The sequence below is a fragment of the Fragaria vesca genome, linkage group LG6, assembly GCF_000184155.1.
Source record: "Fragaria vesca subsp. vesca linkage group LG6, FraVesHawaii_1.0, whole genome shotgun sequence".
NCBI lineage: Eukaryota > Viridiplantae > Streptophyta > Magnoliopsida > Rosales > Rosaceae > Fragaria > Fragaria vesca.
Window position 1 is genome coordinate 10,902,290 of NC_020496.1, and position 13,798 is coordinate 10,916,087.

Sequence of the window (13,798 nt, forward strand, 5' to 3'; positions counted from 1 at the left end):
CAGAGATGATCTACACAATATTATCTAGATACTAGACGGTGGAAATGAGGAAATTCGATCGAAAAGTGGTGCAAAAATGAAAATCCGCACCAAAACCATTGGTGCGGACGTTTGTAGCCAAGAAGCCACATATATATATATATATTATATAATCCTAGGATCTGAAAGACTAATTTCAGATGTAACTCAGCCATTGAATGAACTCCTACAACCTAGCATCCTTACATTATTTCGGACCAAAGAAAAAGAAGCATCCTTTTGTTATTTGTATATGTAATGTAATTTTTAATGTTCTTTAGAAAAAGAGTTGAAGAAGATTCACTCACAGCAGCATGCCACCAACAGACAGACTCAGTGCTCCAGATCCTGATGTAAAAGAACTTGCTCCACTTACTTGAAGACTCAACGACACTGCCTAAACCAAGGAGTGTATAAAAGTGGTCAGATAGCATACCAACTAGAATAGTCTTTTTAATATAAGGAAATGTAATATTGGCAGATTCCACAAAACAGACATAACTTAACCTGATGCACCCCACCTTTCACATATATAAAACTATATTTATATCTTTAGCAGTGTATACTTTTTAATTACCAGATACAACATACTGCAATACTATAGTTCCAGTATTTCCTCTTCATATGCATATCAGTTCATGAAAGGCATGTAAATAAACTCAAGCCAATCAACAGACAAAAAACACTACCATGTATGCCAGAATGGACTCTTTTTTGAGGGACCAACTCAAAATATAAAGCAAATTTTTAACTTTTTTTTTTTTTTTTTTTTTCACACAACAAATAGATAAGAATATACACCAACCTATTCAAGTTTACTTTTGAGTTTACATTTCACCAGTGTCATCAATTGAAAAAAGTTCAATCTACTCGGAACATTCCACAGTGGACTTGACATGGTGCATATGTCTAGTGAAAAATTACAATGTGGGTTTTATAACAATATCTCAACTAAAGTCTGAATACCATATTCAAGGTACTCTTAGCAGCCTACCATGCCAGTAAAACTTCCAAGAAGAAGTACTTTTCTCCCAAGCTTATCCATCAATATCATTGCAACAATTGACCCTAGAACAGTATAAAAAGAAAGTTAAATAAAATCCAAAAGAAAAAAGGAATATATGGGTATAATCTTAAAAAATTAAGTAAGAGGCTCAAGAGTAAAACCAACCATACCTGATAGATTTGCTACTCCAACACATACATTTGCAATAGCTGAAGGAATGCCGAAGCTTTTAAAGACAGTTGAGGAGAAATAGAATACAGCATTTATGCCTGACAGCTGTTGTAAAGCAAAAATGGTAGACCCAATGAAAACCACTGCAAAATATGGAGGTAATAAGGTAATCATGGAGAAAAAAGCGTAGATGTGTCACATCTTAACTAATTTACTGAATAGAGATTATACTTTTGAAATGGCGGCCATACACTAGCTCTGAGAACTTTACTGTCTCCACTTCATCCCCTCGTTCAGACTTTGACAATTCTGCCATTGCAAATTTAACATGTGGTCCTCCTAAAAGTTTCTCAAATTCAACTTCAGCTTCAGTGCCTCTTCCTCTCTGAAACCAAGTCGGAAAAAACTGTTAGCATCAATGATTATCAATTCCACGGGTCAAGATTAAGCTGAAACAAGTACATTATATAATTCCTGCAAAGAATTAGAAGAGGAAGGGAGTAAATAATGCGAGTTCTTATGAACCTTGTATAGTTCATCCGATGCATGTACATATGATTCAAAAGAAAACAAAAGAATATTGGAGATACGAAGAGATTTAAGGTCATTGCACCAGCAAGCAATTCTGAGCACTGACATATAAATCTTCCAAATAAAAAAAAAAGGAAATGATCTTTAATCAACTGGAAATAACAGAGAACAAGCCGGGGAAAAAAAAAATTTAGAACCTCCTTTGAGACAATCAGATCACCATCAACCTAAGTACTAAAATAAAAACAGGATTAGGATATGACATAAATTATAAGCAAGTCCATTATACTACAGCAAGGTCCGTTCATACCATTTACATTTGTTATATATTAACTTTGGCTGGAAAAAAAATTAACAGTTTGTTAAATTCATATTTACATATCAAGATCCCAGTTTGACCCAAAAAAAAAAAAAGAACCCAGTTCACCTCAACCAATTAAAGACCAACTGACATGAAATTTATATTGGCTCCAAACACATGACACTAACTTGACCAACTTTGAAAGCCTGCAAGTAGATAACCTTGAAAAGCCAATGAGGACTCTCTGCACAGAACTCCATGCAAATAGCAAGCACTGCAGCAGGAACAGTAGATACCCAAAAACAAACCCGCCACCTAAGCATTGATAATGTTCATACAAAAAAATAGTGTTTTAGACAATCATCAAAAATAAGAAAGATGATTAACATAAGAAGACTTTGAACAGTCAAAGCAGATTATTTGAGATTACTAACACCCCATAAAATTTATCTTACCAACCCACTATATCCTTGGCTGGGAGTCCAATGAATAGAGCCCCCATCAGTCCAAGACATGTAGCAATTTGTGTGAAGCTACCAAATGTTCCCCTTACAAAAGCTGGTGAAATCTGCTTGTGCGGACAGATTATACTTAAATATGTAAGGATAGAGCTAGAGACTATGCCTGTATGATTTAAAAATTGCAGAGAAAACATAAAGATTCTTATACCTCTGACACATAGAGAGCCGCAACAGGAGGACCAATACCCATCCCAGTTCCAACAAATATCCGCCCTAATATCATGCCCCATAGGCTGTGAGCCGTTGCACTGCAAAGTCACATAAATCTTTAGTAAACTGAGTAGTTAGCTACTATAAGACTATGTGACATGCTTCTTCTCTCTGATTGTAATGGATATACAAGAACTTCTAATATTTTCCGTAAGAAAACACTTCTATTTGGAAACACTCAAAGAGAGTGGTATAAGGAGGAAATATATGAAAGCCTACGACCATATAAAGGTGTCATAAAGTACTCATAATTTTGTTCTTAGTAATTTGTTCAGATCGGTTTTTAATAAATTGCACACATTTTCTATTCAAACAAATCTTGGTGATTAATTTAGATTAATGTTCCCCTATACCCTGATGAATTCCTTCTGCCTGCTTTAAGTAATCCTGCTGGTCATAAAAATATCAGAAGCAAGGAATGCATGGTTTTGTTTAGCTAGAAGATTGTGAGTGGAAGGCATGAAAAAGCTGCTCATAAGCAATTTATGATTTCAATCTTACAATTTAGTTGACAGTTAGGGTGGACATAAACTGTACTGGTTTCAGTCTGGTAGTCATCTAGAATCCTCCTATCTGGCAATAATCCACATCAGTAATATGACACTTCATTCTTTCATTGGTCTTTGTTTTATTGTCTTTCCAACAACTTCACAGTGATATCAATCCATTTAGTGTCTTCATAATTCCATTTTTCTTTCGAAAGAAGCAGTTATGCATATATGATACTGCCATAGATTGAAAATGAAGGTACCTCATCGACGCACCGATTATCATCGGAAGTGCACACAACTGGAATGCCCTACGATGCCCAACTCCATCTAGGATATAGCCACTAACTAGAGATCCAACAAAAGCAGCTCCTAAGCATGTACTCACTACTAAACCTAAATTGACATAGGAAAACCACAAGATTAGATTCTGACATGCATTTAGCTGAGAAATTTTTTGGAAAGCCAATGTCAAAAAGTACCCTTAGCGAAGGGATTCCCACTAAAGCCAAGGTCAAGAGAAATGCTATCTAGTGTCTCGTTAACCACTCTGCATCAGCGAAAGCCACAGAAAGAAAAATCATTAAGTTAGCATGACACATAAAGATTAAAAACAGAAAAATATCTCAAACTGTCAGGATCAAGACGCTCTTACCCTAGATGGTAGCCAAATAAGAAAGAAGAAACAGCCGCTACAAGCATATGAGGCAAAGAGCGTCTCCATGAAGGGTTTCCAAGATCTTTGCCACTCAATAGACGTTCTAAAACCACCACACAAGGACTCAGCTACAACAAAATTTATGACCACCTATGCTACTTGTACTTTTCTAGACCACATTATCAAAGACAAATAATTTAAAACTTGTACGAATTGCGTATCCCAACAATGCTATAGCAATCTATGAATGTCGAACCATCAAAATTGATGAAAGAGCAAATGGGAGAAGCACCTGAGTCTTCTTCTCTATCATAAGCATTGTAATAGTCCCTCGACGTGACACGCTTGTACGCCGAGTAGGCATCAACATGACGACCCCGCATAGCAAACTTAACGAAACCTTGTCCCAAGCTCGACACATAGAACTTTCCAGCAGACTGCAAACACCACACAACAATATTCGATTAGCTTCTAACCAATTCATTGCCACTCCTCCATTCTTATGTTCTGCTCTATAGTCTGATTTGGACCTCTCAATAGATCCGATCCTCGACAGGAATTTCTAACTTGCATTATCATTCAGATGCAACATTTCATATAGATGTTTCGAAAGAAGAACAGAAAAAAAATTGTGAATGAGCTTGAGATGCCAAAACGCAGCCGTTTTCTCAAGTAATCCATGCGAAAACTCACCATTCTCTTCAAATCAAAAAGAAAAGAAATCACCGATGGAACTCGAAAACTTTGTTTCCGATTCCGGTCCAGCTGCATGCTATAAAGTTGGGAAAGAGAGAGGGGGAAAGGGAAATAAAGAGTACCTGTGGAAAATGCGGAGGGCGGAAAACGATGTGACAGCGACGGAGAAGAGAGAGATTGAAGAATGCGCCGGGAGGGAGGTGTCAGCTGGTGTGAGAAGAGGACTCAAGACAAGGAAATCTAAGCGAGCATTTCGAAACCGTTCCTGTTTGTTAGGAGACACCGAGGGGCCCACGCTAACGTGCGCGTGGGGGGTGCGGGTGTTTAAACCTTAATTATCATTATTATTGAATCCCTTAATCACATGGATTTTGGACTGAATTGGTGATTACGTAAAGAGATTAAATGAAATGAAAGCTTGTGCCTGGAGAGACCGACACGTGGTTCTTTGGATCTGGAGTAGGGTGCCAAATCAATTGCGAGTTAACTAGATCATGTGTTTTGCCGCGCATGCACAAAAGTCCTTTCCTACCCAATACAATACTGACACTTCATATATAATTTTTTTTTGTTTGCTGATTTTATATTCAGACATTTCTTTTTAGTTTCGAGTGGCTGCTTTGCAACCGACGCTACTGAATCTTGTAAGACTTGATTACCAGAAAGACTTGATGAAACGAAGATGAGTAACATTAGCCAACCAAGAGAACAGCAAGGTAAAGTGTTGTTGATATTACAATAGGGTGATGCTGTTAAATTAGGCTCTTAGTTGTTTCTATAAATTGTGTATAACCTGGAAAACTGTCTGCGAAAGATCATGCTATACAACAATTCCCCTCAGTTACATACATATTTAACTTAAACAAGGGCATCATCAAAAATGCAAAACTTAAACAAGGGCATGCTACCCTTTTGCAAACACTTGGCAAAGACACACTTGAGCAAACCCAGAATAATGCTTGAATCAAAACAATGGCATTTACCAGTACACAATAGCTTATATATACCATGAACATGAATTGCTAGATGAGTATAGGATAACATGAGGTTAGGCTCCAACTGCTGAACTCATTATCTGTATCTGTAGACATGTGGGCAGATATAAGGAAACTAACAAGACTTTTCAAGCAACAACAGCAGAGTATTTAAAGCGAAATGTTTACCTTGTTCACAAGCAAGTTTACTTGCTCTCTGTACATCTCTTTCAAGTCTACAATATCCGCACGAAGTTCCTCCAGCTACGGACAGGCATTCACTCAGAAATTATTAGAAACAGACATAAAACGACAACTTTTGCGTTTCACGGACAAAAGAAAATGAATAGAACACGAAAGAAAATAAGAAGGAAAAATAGAAGTCTAAATAGTCCAAGTGGTAAACTGGTCACATATGCTAAAGCAAGTATGTCTCAACTACATCTCAAACTCTAAATGAAGAAGGTAGCAAGTATGTCTCAACTACTAGAAAGCATCTCAAACTCTAAATGAAGAAGGTGGTTTCTATGAAGTTATAAACTAGCATCGGGCATGCGAATGTAAGAAGAATTTAAAGGTTTTGGAATCACTTTCCACTCAACTAAGTTTATCTAAGGAGGCCAAGAAGAACAGATATTCAATTTTCCACCTTAGAATTCCTATTCATAATCTGGTCAGAGAGAGAGGGAGAAGATCATATTGTAGCAGAAAGCTACTTCCGAAAACCTACCCATCCTCCTAACATAATTGTGAACCGTGAATGGCAAAGTCTCATTTTTTTTTTCGTTTTAAGAAACATGCTTTCATTTAAAGACAAGAAGAAAGTCGGAAAACAGGTGGACCGGAGTCCACTACAGATATTAACACTCAAAATCTAACCAAGGACAACAAAACACAAGACTAGACTAGGAACGTAAACAGAAAATAAGCTAAAGATCAAAAGCTTTCCTATCATAAAGTAGACAAATTCACATGCTTTGTCCTAAAAGACGAAACAAATAAATCAACAACCAGTGTAAAGCAGGAAATATCCTGCTAAATCTGTGCTAAAATACAAAGAAAAACTACCGCATTTGTCAAAACTTATTAACTTGTCAACAGATTAATGGCTACTTTTTAACTTTTATATGACTTTTACAAGAGGTTAAATAGCTAAAAAGGACAAAAAAAATGGCATCACAGTCCATAACACATGCGTGTTACACAACGATAGTTCAATTATTGACTTCAAAGCAAACAAAAATACGAAGATATATACCTCCTCATCTCGTTCACCCATCAGCTCCAGTGCAGCAGAATGCCTCCTCCTTAGTGCATCTAGCTCTGCTCTTATGCCAGGTAACATGCCAGCCTCTGCTCGCAACTTTTCACACTGCAGCAACGTAATCAATTCTCAAGCTCAATTTCCAAAGAAAAAAAACAGATACAACAGACTGAAAATCACCTGTTCTGTCATTTGGACCAACTCTTCAGCTAGAGAATCGCGAATAGATTCCATGGATGCCTATAGCAAAATGGATTAATCATTTGTGAGACAAAACATAGTTATTAAATACACAAATGACATTTTAGCTTAGAAATAATCCTCACCAGACGAGACATGTAAGATGCAAGTTCACCCTCCTTCTGACGAAGGGAAGCCTCAAAAGCACTAGGTGTCATGCTCTTCATATAGTATGGAGTCATGGTTGCTTCCCCTGCATTTCTCCTCTCGGAGAAACTATCAGACGAGTCAAGAGATGCTTGTAGAAAATAGCTTTCCTCCATGCTCCCCAGGCTGCTAGCACTTGAAAGTTTCCGGTTCAAGCTTCCTGTAGAAAGTTAAAAATGTCTAGTGTAAGTGACAGACTATGGAGATCTTTTTCCCTTCCTTGTCATCTTTCATTGAAAATTGTGTATGGTAAGCAAGAATGAGAATGAACAGAAGGATGAGTCGATTAGATTAATAGGAAAGAGGAGTAGGCATCGACCTAGTTAGTCGTTCTAAGTGAAGCCTGAAAAGGTTTGAAATTTGGACAGATTTTACACAAACAAAAACATCATACCGTTGTATCCAAAAAAAACATCATACCGTTCTCAAAAGCAGAATTCTGCCTTGTTATGGTTGTCTGATCAGATACAGTAGCAGACCGCGCACGAGATGTCCTTTCCAAATCTAACCTGGCAGCTTTCTCCTTTTCTACTTCCTGTCAATCAAAAGCTTTATTCAGGGAAGCTAATGAAAAAAAAAAATGACGTCGACTGAAAGAATTATTCTATTTTTTACCCAAGAAAAAGGAATTCAACTTTGAATATGCTCAGACAAGTTACGTATAGATAGCTTGTGTCTTGTACAAATAGTTTGGGATCGGAAAGGCTATTCTGTCACATCTAATACCAAATGTAGAGACTAGGCTTGTAAACACTATCAAGAGTTCAAGACAAAGTTCCTGTTACTTGATATGAAAACTGAAAGACTGTGACTGATGAGAGTAACCAAACAAACAATAACAAAGGAAGTTCTCTAGCAATTTTAAAAGCATGACACAGTTCGACCGTTTCCATTTACAATTGGTTTATTGCTTACTTCAGCAGTTCGGATGCCTTAACTCTAGCACTTAACATTTATTGAAGGGACAACTTCACTTACCAAACCGTTTGTGACAAGGCAACCACTTAATTTTATAGAGATGAAACACAATAAACACTATTAACTGAAAATAAAATTACAACGGAACCAGGAGCACCACCTGCTGCAGCAGTTCCCTGTGCATCAATGCATCTTGTAGCTCCTGCTTATGTTTTCTCCTGAGTTCACGAATTTCTTCTTCAAGCTGGTTTGCACGGCCTTCTTGAGTATCAGCTTCTTCTTTTGCAGCAAGGTACTCCTGCCTATTTTCAGCGGCTCTTTGTCTCTCCTTCTCAAGAGACTTGCTTAACTGGGATTGCTCAGCTCTAAGACAAGATATCTGTAGAACATATTTAGTTCAAGTTAGTGAAAACCACCATATTTCCTTGTACGAAAAGAAAAAAATAAAAAGCATATTCCCAAAAGCACGGGTTGTAGAACTCATAAAAGCTAACCTGAGCCTCAAGAACATTAATTCGAGATAAGGTTTGAGACAAGCGTTCATTCACTGATCGCTCTCTTTCCTCAGCAGCAGCAGCTTTGGCTTCTGCTTCCTGTAGCAGAATGAAAAAGATAATGACACAGTTTTGATATCTTAAAGCATGACTTGCTAAAACACTATACAAACCTGTAGCCGATTGTTGAGAGACCTCTCAACAGCTGCCCAAGCTTCTGCTCTTCTTGAAGTTGTTTCCTGTAACGCCAAGAAAACAAATAAGAATAAGATCAAATTTGTACACCTGAATTCAGTAAACCAGACCCCCACCAGATATTCACTTCAATGATCCGAATATTCTCATGGGCAAATGCAAAAGAATATCAATTCACCTGCATCGCTTCAATTTGCCTAAGAAGAGGCCTGGTAGATTCTGGCACTTGCGTGATTAACTCCTCACATCGCCGCTCACTTTCCTAGAAGAGAACAAAAGATTACATTTGTAAGGAATGCAATCAAACACTGTAGTGACGAGCTTCAGTTGAATGAAAGCAAAGGAAGCTTTACGTACTTGATAACGTTTTTGCAGATCCTCAATGTCCCGGCGAAGCATGTCTTCTCTATATACTGCCTGAAAGAACAATTGAAAAAAGTAACTCAGGCCATGACTTTTGGCAGGTCAGTTGAAACGTTTGCTCTATTCTAGCAGACAGCTAAAACCAACAACAAGAACACAAAAATTTGCAAACCTGTTGCTCTGTTCTAGTTAGAGTTTGCCGTAATTCTTCAAGTGCCTGAACTAGCATAGCTTCACGCTCCTCAGCCTCTCTTAGACGACTCTCTAGTTCAGATCTGGCTTCATTGTTAGCACGTGCCTCAGCCATTGCTTCTGCCTCCTTGGCAGCAGCCAAAGCATTAGTATAATACTCTTTCTGTGCTGCAAGTTCTGTTTGGTGCTTTTCTATAGTTTCCTGCAGGAGCTTTTCTGTAGCTGTCTTGTCCCTCTTGATACTCTCTACTTTATTCTCTTCTATCTGAAGACAGAATCACATACCTACGTATTACTATTGGTAAGACTGACAAAACAGTAGTTCAGAAAATGTGAACTTATCGATCCTAATGTGTGTCTATGTCCTTCGCAATATGTCCTAAATTAAAACATGCTGCAAGGCAATATACAATTAGAGTTATATAATATGCCGGAAGGTAATGTAACAGTATTAATTTTAGAATTGAACAATAATGTTCACTAATGCCTAAACTTGAATATGCCATCGTCACTCGTCATAATTCATGTACAATGGTATAATAATTCAGATACCTGAAGTTTGGTATTCAGCCCTTTCTTCTCTTCTTCGAACTCCCTAATCTGTTAACCATGTCATTTAAAACAAAAGGATAAGAATAACTAGGAGCCAAAGGACTGCAGAATGGCAAAATCAGAAATCAGAAATCAGTGAACCCGTTACCTGAGCTCTTAGTTTTCTAATGAGACCTTCTTGAGTAGCCTGTTTCTTTGAAAGTTCTTCGCCTGGTAGACAAAAAAATGCATAAATGAAGGATATTGTGCACTATATGAAAAGTGAAGGTAGAAATTCAAATACCTTCAGCCATAACTTGATTAATTATTTCATCCTTTTCCTTCAGAAGTGCAGCAGCATCACTTTTCTTATTCTGCTCTCTTCGAAGGGTGTCCCTTTCCTTAGTAAGAGCGTAAACCTAAAATGTTGAGAATAGACATTCAGTAAAGAATTTAAATGAAAATAGACAAGCTAAACTAGCATAACCCCTTGGGTCCTTGTATTCTGAAGTAAACACCAGCAGTAATAACTTATTGAAAACAAATTGGACATATTACAATTAAAACGTGAAAAGCACAACTATAAACAAGCGTTTATGAGATACTGAAAGCCTTACCTTCCTTTCAAGTGTTGCAACCCTTTGATGGTATTCCTCCCGCAGAGACTCAACTTCTGCTTCAGTGGATTTTCTCTGTTCAATAAACCTCACTAGTTAAAGGATAAACATCTGTATGAAATATATTTATTGATGCAGTTCTATATCCCTGATATACAATATCTTATTGAGAAGATGAACCTCTCAACCATGGTAGGTTTGGTGGGTTTCGAAGAAAAATTGACCAAAAATGAAATACGGAGTGAAGACAATCATCAGACTGAAAGACCAAAGTGCCAAGCCATAGTTTCATAAAATGATAATAATATCGACAAAGTTTAAGTATCAGAGAAATAAAAATAGAAATATGTACACACCTACATTCCTTAAGTAAGAAAAAAAATAATCTTACATTAAACGAAACAAGAGTGCGCATTAATCATTAACAAAAAGAAGCCACATATAAGAAGAATTGACATTGATATTGCTAAGACACCAAGATATTACAGCCACCATTTAACAAGAAATCTATCATGGTAAGCGAGGCAGCCAACTGCCTCTATCAAAGAAATTCCTTTGTTTTTCCTCTAATGGAACTATTACCCATTGGGCTCTGACAAGTCACCATCAATCTTCCATTTTCCTCCTCCCTATCAGGGGTATGACAGGGAGGAGGGAAGGTAATTGATGGTTGCAGATGCACAAAAGGAGAACTTGTCCATCCCTAGGACAAACTAAAGGTGAAGAGAAGCTTATTTTGGGAGGTGATAACAAATACTTGTGCAATATAAATCAAAAGTGAAAAACCAAAGAATGCATATGTATTCAATATTCTACCATCAGCTTGGCAGACTGAACTCCTTAGATAGAAGTAGATAAACATACACACCTTCAAATCCTCAACCACAAGTTTTAATTGCTCATTTTCATTCATGAACTTGGCAATCTCATCAGCTTTTGCCTGAAAAAGAAAAAGGATCAGATTTCAGGAGTAGACAAATGTAGAGATATGAAAGAAGGCAAAGCAACGGAAATTTCTTGTATCTTAAGCATGTCTAAATACTTTAATCTAATTCACCTCAAAAGCCACTTTAAGTTAATTACCCTACAGAAATAGAAGAAAGCATTTCACTTTTATATATAATCTACAACGGACAAATCAACTAAAAAGCCTACATAACAACTATATCTAGCCGGCACAACTGAATTAAAAGTTAAATATATACATACTTATATTGTATATAATCCATTCAGGAAGTTCAGCAGCGCCTCATGTGTCTAACGACAATAATAACATAGACGGAAATAGCTGAAGTCTTAACTAGCACTGGAATAAGATGATGCATAATCATTTCATCATTTACCTGAGCCTGTCTTGCAGCACCTTGCAATGCAGCTTCCATCATTTTCATCTCCTTCTTCACTTTCTCTAATTCAAGAAAAGCATTGGAAGCGTCAGACACATTTACTCCCGTGTCTGAATAGTCTGACTTTTGTCCTGAGCTCAGACGTTGCTCATTATAGTTGGTTTCATTCTCATCAACTCGTTGACCAATTTCAGGTTCCTCAATTATAGCATCCTTTTGTTTAAAAACCAACTCTGAAGATGCATCTGAAGCCTCATTGGAAGTATATACACTAGGTAATTGATTGATAGGAGATTCACCAGAGCTATGATTCACCTCAGTGGTAACGGAGTGAATATCAGATGGCTCAGTAACATCTTGAGGTAGGCTCCTGGTTGATTCCTCAGGTTCAACTGTAGAAACCATTTCAACAATATCTCCGGCTTGAGTCACAGTTTCATTATCGTTCTCGTCATTTTCCTTCTGGGCATCCACATTCTCATGCACCTCAGCATGATCATGTGACTCGCTCCGCAGAGTAGTACTACCCTCCTCAACTTCACCTACATTAACAGCTCTTGACATTCCTGGAGCTGATTCTGAAATTTCTGAGGATCCCCCTACTGAAATCTTATTGTCTTCTTGAGAACCGACAAGATCTGATGATGTGGTGGGCTCAGGTGTCTCAATTGGCACTGAGGGCGATTGGGACTCTAATTTCTCAGGCTCTGATTCCGATGTCCTTGTTTCCTCTGCAGTCTCATCAGGACTTTCATTTCTTTCTTTCTTGGAAACTTCGTTTTCCTCCTTACCACATTCAGTTGAAGAATGTGGTAATGTTTCGATTGCCCCATCTTTTTCATCAACTGCAGATGAATGTTGTGGAGATTTAGGCTCCACCAATGACTTCTCATCCTTGGGTGGATTAGGCTCCACCGATGACTTCTCAACCGTAGGTGGAGACTTAGGCTCCACTGATGATGATTCAACCTTAGGTGGAGATTTAGGCTCCACTGATGCTATCTCAACCTTAGTTGAAGATTCCGGTTCCGCTGATGATTTATCAATCTTAGGTGGAGACTCAGAAGACTCGGCTCTCTGTGATGATTCAACACTGTCATCCTCATTGTTTTGCCCCATAAAAGACATGATCCTGTCGGCAGATGAAGGCCATAATCCTGAAGCTGAAAAAATAGATGATATCATGCTTAGAAAAACTCGAAATCATGCTTTGCAGCTTCTGCATTATATAAACCAAATGGAGGAAAATAAAACATATCCTAAGCCACTGCAATCATATACACTAAGCAAAATCCTAATTTATGGCTACCGAAAATGCAAGTCACGTACTGTAGCAAAATAAACTCAACTAATATAAACCCCATTAGTAAGCTCAAAAGCCAGTCTTTTCCTTCTAGATTGGTCATGTATAAGTACAACATATTCGAGTTTCTAAACACTGGTCTACTTTAGAATGCACAAAATGTAGCTCATTCTCCGAATTCCAAACAGAATTCTACAAAACAAACTAATATACATAGCGAATAGGAGCAATGTGAACAATGTGTGAGCTGGAGAAGTACCTTCATTCGCGGATTCAAGCTTCTCCTTCTCTTCAAACCCCAAAGCGCTATCGAAATTCTTCTCGATGTTCTTGACGCTCTCCTGGAGCTTATTCACAGCGCCGGCGATATCCGGGAAGCCCCCCAACGAGACCTTACTACTGAACCACGCCATCTTCAATCACCGATTCGATTCAGTGAGATCACATCCAATCTACAATGACCGACGAAAACCTAACGGCGAGAAATGGAAGGACGATACGGAGATTGATCAGAATCGGATTGCGATAGTGGAGTGGGATGCAAGATCCGATTTGGAATCCGGAAACAGAGAGAGAGAGAGAGAGAGAGAGAGAGAGAGAGAGAGAGAGAGACG

The 13,798-nt window shown here is 37.9% G+C and overlaps 2 protein-coding genes across 2 annotated transcripts in view; both read right to left on the reverse strand.

Moving 5' to 3' along the window:
- Positions 1–4,287, reverse strand: part of LOC101314002 (probable plastidic glucose transporter 3-like) — a 7,384-nt gene extending 3,097 nt beyond the window's left edge. Inside the window, exons 1-11 of the mRNA XM_004302842.1 lie at positions 4,197–4,287; positions 3,902–4,007; positions 3,729–3,796; positions 3,510–3,642; positions 2,697–2,796; positions 2,483–2,595; positions 2,249–2,342; positions 1,427–1,580; positions 1,195–1,338; positions 1,013–1,086; positions 327–415 (exon numbers count right to left, since the gene is read on the reverse strand). Coding sequence (XP_004302890.1) covers positions 327–415; positions 1,013–1,086; positions 1,195–1,338; positions 1,427–1,580; positions 2,249–2,342; positions 2,483–2,595; positions 2,697–2,796; positions 3,510–3,642; positions 3,729–3,796; positions 3,902–4,007; positions 4,197–4,287 — 1,166 coding nt within the window. The remainder of the gene's footprint in view (positions 1–326; positions 416–1,012; positions 1,087–1,194; positions 1,339–1,426; positions 1,581–2,248; positions 2,343–2,482; positions 2,596–2,696; positions 2,797–3,509; positions 3,643–3,728; positions 3,797–3,901; positions 4,008–4,196) is intronic.
- A 1,022-nt stretch (positions 4,288–5,309) lies between these two features.
- LOC101314293 (golgin candidate 5-like) overlaps positions 5,310–13,798 on the reverse strand; it is an 8,700-nt gene continuing 211 nt past the window's right edge. The window contains exons 2-20 of the mRNA XM_004302843.1: positions 13,444–13,656; positions 11,879–13,044; positions 11,404–11,475; positions 10,536–10,610; positions 10,223–10,337; positions 10,088–10,149; positions 9,940–9,987; positions 9,368–9,652; positions 9,190–9,249; positions 9,011–9,094; positions 8,811–8,876; positions 8,638–8,736; positions 8,304–8,522; positions 7,646–7,760; positions 7,165–7,385; positions 7,019–7,078; positions 6,833–6,946; positions 5,764–5,838; positions 5,310–5,681 (exon numbers count right to left, since the gene is read on the reverse strand). Coding sequence (XP_004302891.1) covers positions 5,649–5,681; positions 5,764–5,838; positions 6,833–6,946; positions 7,019–7,078; positions 7,165–7,385; positions 7,646–7,760; positions 8,304–8,522; positions 8,638–8,736; positions 8,811–8,876; positions 9,011–9,094; positions 9,190–9,249; positions 9,368–9,652; positions 9,940–9,987; positions 10,088–10,149; positions 10,223–10,337; positions 10,536–10,610; positions 11,404–11,475; positions 11,879–13,044; positions 13,444–13,597 — 3,123 coding nt within the window. The 5' untranslated portion in view covers positions 13,598–13,656 and the 3' untranslated portion in view covers positions 5,310–5,648. The remainder of the gene's footprint in view (positions 5,682–5,763; positions 5,839–6,832; positions 6,947–7,018; positions 7,079–7,164; positions 7,386–7,645; positions 7,761–8,303; positions 8,523–8,637; positions 8,737–8,810; positions 8,877–9,010; positions 9,095–9,189; positions 9,250–9,367; positions 9,653–9,939; positions 9,988–10,087; positions 10,150–10,222; positions 10,338–10,535; positions 10,611–11,403; positions 11,476–11,878; positions 13,045–13,443; positions 13,657–13,798) is intronic.